Source organism: Glycine max, chromosome 4, assembly GCF_000004515.6.
Source record: "Glycine max cultivar Williams 82 chromosome 4, Glycine_max_v4.0, whole genome shotgun sequence".
NCBI classification, from domain to species: Eukaryota; Viridiplantae; Streptophyta; class Magnoliopsida; order Fabales; family Fabaceae; genus Glycine; species Glycine max.
In genome coordinates this window covers 43856478-43868900 of record NC_016091.4, presented here as the reverse complement: position 1 = coordinate 43868900, position 12423 = coordinate 43856478, and the positions used below count along the sequence as shown (strand labels likewise).

The following is a 12423-nucleotide window of genomic DNA, read 5'->3' as shown; positions in this document are numbered from 1 at the left end:
ATTTATTTTATTTCCAAAATGATTATGTTACAAAATTTCTTAATATTTATAGCCAAGAATTTTTTTCTTGTAAAAGACTGACTGGACGAACCGATATGCACTACTTCCTTACTAAATATAAGATTTATTTTTTCAATTTATTTGTTCTTTTTTATAAGAATTTTTTAATTTATCTTTTGTATTAGTTGTTTATACCCAAATACCCTTGGCTACTTTATAATAAATGTTAATTATAAAAGATAAATATATTATCTCTCTTATAAGAATTGAATAAAAAAATTAGCATAAATTAATTAATTAAGTAAAAAATATTTAAGTGAAAATAGAGAGATTTGAGTTCCAATAACTTTAAGAATAATTTTGACAAAATAATTTAAGTTGTTAACAAATTCAATATTACTAATTATATAAACAACTTTTTTAAAGGATGCAAATTAATTAAAAGAGTCCTATATTAAGAGACAAAGGTAATATTCTTCTTAAGACCCAAACCAATAAGTAATAGAGTAATTTATTAGTTAAAAATTGGTTAAATTATTTTTTATCTTCTAATTAATTTTTGGATTTGATTTGGTCCTCATATTATTTTAAGGTTTAATTAGGTCTTATATATTTTTTTAAATAGTTCTATTAGGTACTTTATTTTTAAATGGTTCCATTAGTTTCATTTTTTTTTAAAATAGGTTAAATTTGGTTCAATTATTCTTCAATTGCTCTTAAAAATTTAACAATTAAGATGAAAATTGGTTTTAAATAGACCAAATTGATTTTTTTAAAAAAGATAAGGACTTAATTGAACATTTTAAAAATAAAGACATAATTGAATCATTTTTTAAAAAACACAAAACCTAATTGAACCTTTAAAATAATAAGAGGACCAAATTAAATCCTAACAATAAATTAGATGACACAAATATAATTTAACCTTAAAAATTAAATAATTCAAACCAATCACCAATTAACAAAGGTGACTTAAGGTAAGGCACCATAAATTTGCTTGCTGGCTTCTATGCAGTGCAGCAAGCGGTACCACCATTCAAATACCATTTAACAAACTTTTTCTTTTTTCTTTTGCAATGAATTAACAATTTAATCAGTAGCAAATTAAATTGGACAACTAATTTAATACGTGTGTGAGGAAATAATATATCTCAAGAGAAAAAGAAGAAGCAACAAAATTACTATGTACAATTTTAGGGACAGTGCATTGGGGTGGGTCAATGTGTCCATGAGAGCCTACATGTATATATCCTTATTCACGGAGGACATCATTCCCACTGGCAAGTGGCAACGAGAAAAAGAAAACAAGAAAAAAAAAAAAGATTCCTTCTCCTATGCTACATCGACCTCAAAAAATAGAATTTTTTTTAAAAAAAGGCCTAGTCAAATATGCCACACTGCTTTTAAAGCAGTTTTGTGTGTCCTCCTTGTAAGTTTGGGTATTTAGTATTATGTCAACCCAAGAAAAAGAACTCGTGTGAAGAAAGTTATTTTATCCTCGTTGCTAAGCCATTCTTTGACCTTGATTGTAGAAAGCTTGGTTTCTTCTGAAAGACAAACAAATTTACCAAGTTAGGCAACAATGAACAAAGAATACAAAGCCAAATTCCCATAGGTGGAAAGGAAACACATGAATAAAACAATTGAGATAGCAATGACGATGTGACTCTAAAGTTTTTTAATTCTTAAATTCAGTTTCCACTTCTATCGCCTCCCATAGGGTTGGAGGAGTAGGTAAAATAATACTATATTCTTGGTACCTACCTGCTTTTTCTTTGACAATAATGTTCCAACCACTTAAACTAATATACTACTTATAGTTATGAGATCTATGTGCACACAGAAACTAATTCCACTTCCGGAATTTCCAGAATATATAATCCAGAAGCACCAAAGAACAATTAACGGTATACTATACAATATACATCCATCTTAGATCTCGATACAACTTCATATTTCCACTCGCTCTTCTATTCCTATTTTTTAATATTCCCAATGATAGGTGAAATTGAAATTCTTTTTACCCCATTTAATTCAGAAACAACTAGTAAAAATGAATATGCATTATAAAAAAAATGACCATGGGAACGAAGGGGAAAAAATTCTAGTTGCTCTTAATTAATAATGGTTTCTTAACCAACAAATGTTTAGTTAGCTCATAACAGTTTGACGAGAATTGAAATGCACAGAGTCAATGCATTGCATTGCACATCAATTTCAAGGAAAGAAAACTATATTGGATGAATATGAACCAAATTGATGTGCTATGTCACTATGTTTACAACCCCAAAAGATATCAAAAAGAGAATCGACGTACCTTGTTGTCTCTATAAGATTTGATGGCCGCAACTAGCAACTTATCTCCAGCTATTTCTCTCACTCTTTGTATCAATTCATGTCGTAAAATCTTCTTGTCCTATATAAGAGAAAGCAATCAACAATGAGAATTACAAGCCACACAGTCAAACCCAAATGCAAGTAATAAAAAAAAAGGCACTTACTTTTTTATCTTTGTAGAACTTGGAGATGAGGGCAATATCACATGGAGGCAAAACCTTGGAAAGCGCAGAAATCAGAGTTGGGAATGGCATCCAAGGCGAAGTAGGTCTCAAAGGTTCTTCTTCACTCTTCTCCATCCCTACAAAACAAAACATCATAATTTACAAAATTACCAAACACCATAGTAAAAGAAAAAGAAGAGAAAAATAGATCTTATAATTTTCTTTGTAATTGATTAAAATGTATTAAAAATTATCTATTTTGGTAAATTCGATCCACCAAAATTAGTGATTTCTAATAGATTTTAGCTAACTAGAGTGTGTTAAGAATAGAATGTGTCGCTAGTATTTTTCATCTTTTAAATTAAAAGTCGAAACTAACCTTTGAAGGAAGAAACTCTGAAGCTTACAACATACGCAGGCAAAACATGAGTGTTCATGCGATTGCTCCAAATGATGTACTTTGTAGGCCCCGAAAAACTATCCACTCCAGAATCATACTCTTCACAACTCGGATAGCAGTGTTCTGTGTTATCACGAACAATCTCTGATCTCCCTAGAATCACGCGGCACAGTAACGCGTGCCTCACACCGTCCTTCCCAACCCCACACCCTCTCGCACTGCCAAAAACAAAAAAGCCACAAAAATTTCAATTTTAAATTCAGAATTATAAAAAAAAAAATAATTCAAATCGGAACAAAATTGATTGAAAATCAACAATCATAATTCGAGAGAAATATAACCTATCAAAAATTGATAATTTTTAATAAATAAATTTTAAAAAATTATTAAAAAAAAAGATACTATGAGAGAGAGAGTAATTAGCATTGAGAGAGAGAGTAATTAGCATTTCTCTTTCGAATTAATACGAATTGATGTCGAGCGGGAACCGAACCTTTGGAGAGGAGCGTCGTCAGGGGAGAGAACGAGTTTCGGGCCGTGCGCGAAGCCGAAGCCTTGCGAAACGATGTCGTTCACGTCGTCCTCGCCGTTCGTACGATACCAGGCGTACTTCACGTTGGCATGATTCCCGCCGCCGCGGAGCCTCGCCACCGCCCTGGCGTGAGCATGAAACGAGTGAAGGCGCGCCTGTGAAACGACGTCGGAGCACGCGTTTCGGCGAACGGAGACAACCTCGGTTTTAGGCCCGAGCATGCCGAGGCCACGAATAAACCTTGTCTTGATAAGATCGTGAACCACGTCACCTTCTCCAAGCCTAACGAAAAAACCACGTTGTTGTTGTTGTGGTGGTGGTGGTGGTGGTGCCACCACGACTCCACTGCCCGAAACACCGCTCTCGCAATCAGAAACAACGGAATCATCTTCGTCTTGATGAGGGAATGTTAGTTCCATTTTTGTTAGTAATATGATAAGTGTTTGATTGAAATAATGGGAAGGGAACGAAGCTAACCATAGCGAGAGATATTATTTATATGTATGTGGTGTGGTATTGTAAGTTTGCGATGGGCGGTGCACAGAGTGAAAGGTTGGCGCTGCTTGTTTTGTAGACAAAGCCTGTAGATTTGGGAATTGAAATAGCGGAACCTTTAGTTTGGGCAGAGGGGGGTTTCTATGTACCCTCAATTTCAACACTTATTGCATTTATGGCATGCACACGTGTCCATATATGTTCATAGCATAGGATAATTATGCTATTCTTTCTTTTAAGGTTCTTGTTAATAAATTAAAAAGAAAATATTTATTGTATAAATTATATGTAAATATAAACAAAAATAATTTAAAGTATAATTTTTTATTCTAGTAAAAATATTTATTTTTAAATTCCTTGATCAATACCTTCCGGCATGGACTTTTAAAAATAATAATATATAAATATTCATTTATTTTAAATACCACATAAAATATCTTTATTTTTTTTTATTTCTATCGTATCATAAATTTTATAATGTTCATATATTTTTTCTCTAATGTCTTACAATATATGGATGTTCATGAAATATTTTTGTTTTAGTTATGAGTTGTTACAAGTGGATTGGTCCTTTGAGAGATGCCAGCGGGTGGGGCTGTAATTTTAACCGACATTGGGGTTTGAGGGACATTGTATTTATACTGACTTTTGTACTTTGCATAAAAATAAAGAGATAGGAGGTAATAAAATAGACAGGAGATTCTGTACAAAAAAATAAAAAAGAGACAGGAGATAATAAATGAGATGGTGGATATTTTTTTATCCTAAATGTGATGATGGATTTGCATAGTAGTATTATTAGGTTGGGTACCAAGAAAGCGAAAAATCAGCTCACTGGCATTGAGAGGTTTTATTTGATTAGTACATGCATTAAAGATAGGATTAATATAGTTCATTGATTTTTATGCGGTTTTAGTTTGGATCCCAAGAAAGGGAAAAACCACCCGTTTGCATTGGCAAGTTTTGTATGATTAGGATCTCCTATTTTAAGAATTTACTAATTGAGGAAAACTGCGGCATTGAGAAGACTTCTATGACTACGTTGAAAGAGAATAGTTATCAAGAATGTCTTAATTGAGAAAAATTAAGTAAAATATTGATGTGCTTTTTTATATTTTATATATAGATAATATTGATGTGTTCTTATTAAAATAATTAAGGGAAAATTCACTATTTCATACTATCTATTGGTTTAATTTTCATATTATAAAGATTTAATTTTTAATTTTAACAATCATTGATCGATCTTTTATAATATTAATATTATGATAAAAAAATTAATGTTAATATTATGGTCAATTTTTTAATATTAATATTATGATGGGTGTTTTAGTCTGGGTACCTAATCTTTATTTTTTTAGTACTTGTTGAGTCAATTTGATGACATGATCCATCAGTCACTTCATCAATTAAGAAAACTTTCCTAATGACATGAAACTATTTCAAAAATAAAAATTTATTAGATAAAAAAAACTTAAATACCAAAACCAAAACAGTTGTATTTTGTAAGTATCAAAAGTTATTTAAAGATAGGCACTAATCATCTATTGAAGATATGCCATTTTATTATCAGATGCATCGTTTTAGTATTACTGATTTGAATTAGCATTACGCAACTAAGGTGCATGCCATTCAGCACCATTTGGGTATTACGCTTGATTACTAGTGTTAATTCTTTAGGGGGTAAAAAATTAATTGTTACAAAATATACATTAAATTTTTTTTTTGGAAAAATGTAAGCTGCAAAGAAGTGAAACGCCTGCGGAAAGGAACCAAATCACGAATGTGAGCCCAAACTTGGAGAGATTTTCTGTAAGAAAAGAACAAATGAGCATTTGACTCAGCCTCATTTGAACATAAAGGGCAGAGGGAACCCTTGTTCAAAAAAACAACTTTGTCAAGAGTAAGCAGTCGATTCCTTTTAGCAAGCCACAGAATGAAAGACATCTTAGGGGGGATTGCTGGGTTCCATATAACAGAACACCAACTAACAGTAGGCTTGACACCTCTAATGTATTCATAGACTTTGCCAACAAGCAATTGTTCATTGGTGCTCCAAGATTGAATCCTCTTTTTGGCCTCTTCCATACTTAACTCTTTGGAGATAATAAAGTCCCTTATTTGAATGATTTTCTTTATCAAAACTGAATCTGATGAATAAGTATTGTAATTCCACACATCACTCTCTCTGAAATAGTAATGGTGAACCCACCAAACCCATAGAGAATATTTCTTATAATGAAAGTCCCACAGGATACGGGAAAGAAGCGCAAGGTTCCAGTCCTTGAGATTAAAAAGGCCTAAACCCCCTTCTTTTTTCGGAGAACAAACTACTGACCAAGCAACCAAGGGCTTGTTTTTGCCAATATCCGCTTTGCCCCACAGAAAATTACGGCACCAAGCGTTGATCCAGTCCAGAACAGATTGCGGCAAAGGAAAAATCCTCATCCATAAATTCACAATTCCATGAATAACTACTCTGATCAACTCTAACTTACCTGCATAAGATAAAGACTTCTTGCTCCATCCCTGAATCAGGTTAGTAATCTTGGAAAGCAAGGGAGCATAATGACATACATTTAATCTAGATGATAAAAGGGGAACACCCAAGTATCTAAAAGGGAAGTCACCCAAGCTAAATCCAGTAAGCTGCTGAATATGAGAAAGCTCATGAGGCCTAATACCGGCTGAGTATATGGCAGATTTATCAGAGCTGATGGAAAGCTCTGAAACCATTCAGAAGTGCTGAAGCTTGACAAACATAGTTGACACAGAAGGGATATCTCCTCTAGATAGAAGCATAATATCATCTGCAAAAGCAAAATGAGATAGCTGAATACCTGCACAGTTGGGATGAAATTTAAAATTGGCATTATCCTTGAGGCTGCTCATATCTCTGGAAAAGTACTCCAAACAGAGCACAAACAGATAAGGGGAGAGAAGATCCCCTTGTCTAAGACTCCGCCTCCCTTTGAAGTGACCATAAATGGATCCATTGACTGCCACACTAAAGGAAGTGGAAGAAACACATTCCATGATCCAAGTACAGAATTGGGCTGGGAAACCAATGGACTTAAGCATCCAATCCAAGAATTCTCAAGAAATGGAATCATAAGCTTTATGCAAGTCAATTTTCAGGAGGCATCTCAGAGAGGATCTTTTTCGGGCATATTTGCGCAAAATCTCTTGAACTAGGAAGATGTTGTCCATCATCTTTCTGTTCTTAATGAAAGCAGTTTGAGTTTCCCCAATAATAGTCTCAAGCACTGGGGCTATGCGGTTGGCCAGAATTTTAGACACAATCTTGTATAACAAATTACAGCAAGATATGGGTCTAAAATGGTTAACCTGGGAGGCCTGATCATGCTTAGGAATAAGCGCAATAATAGCATGGTTTAGTTGCTTTAGAGTTTTTCCAGTTGTAAAGAATTCATTAACCGCTACAAAGATATCATCACCAATGATATTCCAAGCCTTCTTGAAGAATAAAACATTGAAACCATCTGGCCCAGGAGCTTTATTGTTATCCATCATAGAAATAATGTTCCAAACCTCTTGCTTAGAAGTAGGACAAAGTAAGGCCGCAAAGCAATCAGTGGGAACCTTAGGACCCCTGTTGCAGATCGAAATGGAAGGAGTTTGGGTCAGCTCATGAGCACTAAACAAATTCCTAAAGTGATTCACAAAAGCAAGGGCAATTTCATCTTGGGAGGAAGTGTTATGCCCATCCTCTAGCCTTATGGCAGCAATAAACTGGCTGTGTCTGTTGCGTTTGATTAAAGCATGAAAGAATTTGGAACATTTATCAGCCTGTAGGAGATATTTGTTTTTGATGAGCTGAGCAAATTTCATAGACTCCACTTTTCTAAGCATAATGGTCTGCCCTCTAGTGCGGTTTGCCAGAGCAAGAAGGAAAGGATCCTGAGGATTTTGCTTTAGAGAATTAAGCACATTGTTATATTCAGCCTCAGCTAGCTCCACTCGGTTAGAGTGTTGCTGAACTCCTGCTTAAAAAGATTCTTCAAGGGAGCTTTAAGAGTTTTCAATTTCTTACAGACCTTGAACATGCTACATCCATGAATATTTTGCTTCCATCCATCTGCAACAATTCTTAAGAAATTTGGATGATCCATAATAACATTGTTGAATTTAAATGGAGAATTACCTCTAGGCACTACCAACTCAGTGGTGACAACTAGAGGAGTATGGTCTGAAATAGAAATAAACTCCATAACTTCACAAGCAGAATTTCCAAAGGAATTGAACCAGACCTGGTTACATAAAGCTCTGTCCAGTTTGCTCCACACCCTGCCATTAGTCCACGTGTACAAGGGGCCATGAGTGTTGATGCTCCCCAACCCCAGGTCAGAATAGCAATCAACAAAATCTTGCAACTCATAAGCATTGGGCTCAACTCCATTGAAACGGTCGGTGGGAGACAAAATGGAGTTGAAGTCACCAATGAGGAGCCAGGGGCAATTCATATTAGCATTGATACTATTCAGATTTATCCAAAGAGATCTTCTTGCCATAATGGAGTGAAGACAATAGATGAATGAAACCTGAAAGCGTTTGACAGTGGTTTTACAATCAATAGCACAGTGAATCAATTGGGCATTTGACTCTAAAACAGAAAGATGAATCTTATCCTGCTTCCAGAGGATAAGAATTCTGCCAGCATTATGAGAAGCGAAGTTATGGGTGAAGTGCCAGTCACCAAACTTTTTTCTCATGATTTCCTCAACTGAAGCCTTATTCAACTTAGTTTCCAACACAACCATGACGTTAATTTCCTTGCAGCGAAGGAAGCTCTGCATCGCATGATGCTTCATAGGCAAATTAAAGCCTCTGATGTTCCAAGAGGAAATGATCATGGATTTGGACGGGAGGAAGCCTCCTCGACCCTAGTTACAGCTTTATGATTTCTTCCTCTTTGGACATCAGCTTGCATATCCTCAATACGGGTTGTCTTTAAGAGTTGCACTTTTTTTACCTTTTTTCTGGTGTTTTGTTTTCACCTGAACAAACCCCTCTTCTATAGGATCATCCAACTCAGTGTTCCCTGTTTCTTTGAGGTCAGAAGAATTCTGAAGGACAAGAACATGATTTGCAACCAGAACATGTTTTCTGTGAAGAGGGACAGACGGATTAGTCTGGACATTCTTTGGATTATCAGAGGGGTCAGCTGTATTGGTATGTGGGGGCATTGCTGAATCACCCACTTGGGACTGATCCAAGGTGGGGCAGGCTGTGATGAGAACATGCTTATTCGCAGTGAAAGTTTTACAATTAGTGAGGCGGTGCCCAATCATCTTGCAGTGAGTGCAAAAAGAAGGTCTATTTTCATACTCAATCTTTTGCACAAAAGTCTTCCCTGTAAGAAGTCTAAATCGCACTTCATCGATGAGCTCCAAAGAAGCATCAACCTCAACTAAAGCTCTAGCAAAAGAAATAGACCCATTAGAAGCAGTAAGATGGTCAGATCGAATGGGCGAACCAATCTTGGACAGGATTTTCCCTAAGGCTTGAGGATTCCAAAGCTCCAGAGGTAGATTTCTGAGTTTAACCCAGACAGGGATCTTGCTGTGCTCCTCATTACCAAAGTCAAAGAATGCTAGCATAACCTTTAGCAGTAGGGGTCTTTGAAATATGAAGTAAAGGCCTGCAGAGAGGACTTGGTTCAGATCGTCCTCAGACTCAAATTTAAACACCAGCCAACCACTTTCATGAGCTGAGTATGAAAACTTGACTCCTCATTTTTTGCAACAATCCAGCAGCGCTTTCTTTCCTGGGAATCGACCTTCCACATAGCGAATAAGGCTATGTCCCCAAGCCTCTTCCAGGGGTTGTAAATCAGTTTCTTCCAATAGCACTTCATCATCAGAGGGTGGAGGGGAGAACTTCATTCCAAAACCTTTGGAAGGACTTTTGTTATCTTTGAATAGATTAACCCAAGGAGTTGGCGCCTTATTGTCGTCTAGCTGGGGTGATGACTTAGAGCCACAAGAGTGAGATGAATCATCATTAGTGGTTGAATCATTGTCCCCTAAGGTGCAAGAAACCTCTGGGGAAGATTCAGATTCAGCACTGCATTCTGACAAATTATCAAACACTTGGTGTGCGACATCATCAGTTTTTGCAGAACTTGTCCCTGCCTTTTTACGAGCACCTTGCCTACAAGATTATCCTGTGAAGTAGTATAAGCATTCTGATTTGCATGGACAACATCCAAGAAACCAGCCAGGCCAAAAGTAACAGATGTTTGGGATTTACCTGAATCTGAGGTAGTACCCTTCACCATAATTTGCTTTGCAGCTGAGTGCGATTGACGACCCTTGTTCTTCCCCATCAAGAGCAGTTCAAACTGGCAACTATTTCATAGCCCAAGATGAGAAAAAGTGATAGGGCATGAGATTGGGAAAAACAAGGAAAAACTTTAGAGACCGAGGCAGTTAAAACTCCCTAGGATCGAAGAAGGAACCCCAACGTTTGTAGAGAGCAAAAACATACTCCGTTGGTGGCCAAGCCACTGGGCAACACCCAAGGACGGAAGGAACCTAGGTTATGCTTTCTTTTCCGATACATTAAAATTTTTAATGTTACATATAATGATTAAAATTTTTAATGTTACATATAATGATTAAAATTTTTAATGTTACATATAGTGACATTAATTATTTTTTAATATAATTAACTTATTAGTTCAATTAGATAGAATGTCGTGCTAATAATGCAAAAGTCATATATTCTAGACCTATCTGCATGGGTTAATAAGCTTTGCCGCAACTCCATTGATGACTCATTCCACTCCCTTTTTGTTTGATCCAAACGGATTGTTAATAATTATTTGTGATTGGATAATAATATAAAATTATTTTTACACTGTCAATACATTGCTATTAAACTCTTAGAAAAAAATTTAATTATTCATTTTATTTTTATATGTATAAAAATTTATTTTTACTTTCTATACTTAAAAATATTTCATTTTAAACCCTACACATATCATTTTTAATCTCTTTACCATGGGACTAAAAGGAATTAAAATGATACTTGTAGGAATTAAAATAATTAAAAATAGTATGAGTAAAAAAATAGACGTTTTTATGTTTATAAATTAAAAGATAATGTTTTTGTAATTATAAGAATCAAATAACTAAGTAAACAAAAAAGAAGCTTGGGCTTTTGGAGCTCAATGCATATTAACACGTTAACATAAATGTTTTATTTTCGGGGCATTGTTATCTAAAAATTTCATAATACCATGTTTATTTAAAAAATTTGGGGGGCCACGGCTACCCCGCTCCTATGCAGATCCGTCTCTGTACGCAAGACATTTCATTAGAAAAATTGACAAGCGTTCATATTAAAAATTGAATTGATTGATATTTATTTTAACCGGAGACTACTTTTGCTTTGTTTAGTATCAAGAATTAAATTATCTAACGGTGACAATTTAAGGAAACAAAAAATATGTTTGACTCAAGAAAAAATAATTCTCTTAAGTAAACTCTCATTTTCATATGGTAACAAAAAACCCTCTCATTTTCATATTAAACGGTATATTACAAGAAATTCAATTTTACCAAAAATAAAAGTTAATGATGATAATAGTTAACTTAATTATTGTCATCATTGCATTACACAAATTTTTCTTGTTCTTCTTTTTAACCTCGTCGTCATTGACATCTAATTCTAACTTTTTACTCATATGGCTTGTGAATCTACACAATTTTGGGAAGAAAGTTTTTATTCAAAGTACATTGTCCTATGCTGTATTTGTTCATTCCAATTTATGCACAGTTCTACATTCTATGAGGTTGATTCATCTTCCTCTGCTTCCACTGCGACTACACTACTCTCCGCAATGTTGTTTCTGACTTGCTCGCCAGAATAATATTCTTTCAATTGCTAAACCACAGGATTCCGTTACAGCTAATGGTCGTTCCACCTAATTAAGTACAGTTGGCGAATAAAGTGCAAGCAAGTAGCAACAACAAGGTCATGGGAGAAGTTCTGGGGTTCGAGGAGTATCACACTATAAAAAAGGAAGAAGGGAGCAAAGAATTTGTCTGGTGTAATGGAAATGATAATTAACTTTTTATTATTATTTTAGACTTAAATAAATTTTTGGCTTCAGTCAAATAAGGGTGTTTTATTTTTGGTACCTAATTTTTATTTATTTTATTTTATTTTAGTATCCCACAAATTTTTATTTTTTAAAAAAGATACCTATCATAAATATGAGTTGAATACTGAATGAGTAAAATTTTAAATGATTTGAACTTAATGATATAGTCACATTATCAATCAACAAAAATTTTCTAATGACATGTAATTATTTTAAAAATAAACATTTATCACAAACTAAAATAAAAATAAAAATAAAATATTTTGATTAAAAAACATATTTTTCAAGTACCAAAAGTTATTTAAGCCTTTATTTATTTATTTATTTATTTATTTTATGTCTTCTATATCATCCTCCATTGTTT

At 34.4% G+C, this 12423-nt stretch overlaps 1 protein-coding gene across 2 annotated transcripts; it reads right to left on the bottom strand.

Annotated features, from left to right (window-relative positions):
- Nucleotides 1-1207: 1207 nt before the first annotated feature.
- LOC100791977 (probable inactive poly [ADP-ribose] polymerase SRO5) lies at nt 1208-4040 on the bottom strand. Of its 2 annotated transcripts, none has more exons than XM_003523031.5 (5): nt 3395-4040; nt 2881-3119; nt 2502-2638; nt 2318-2416; nt 1208-1547 (listed from the first exon to the last, which is right to left on the bottom strand). In XM_003523031.5, exons 1-5 carry the CDS (start codon nt 3850-3852, stop codon nt 1488-1490), a joined length of 993 nt encoding a protein of 330 aa, XP_003523079.1. In that variant the 5' UTR covers nt 3853-4040; the 3' UTR covers nt 1208-1487. The 2 variants fall into 2 exon arrangements, with proteins under 2 accessions (XP_003523079.1, XP_006578626.1); XM_006578563.4 differs by having other exon boundaries at nt 1208-1544; nt 3395-4034.
- Nucleotides 4041-12423: the final 8383 nt, after the last annotated feature.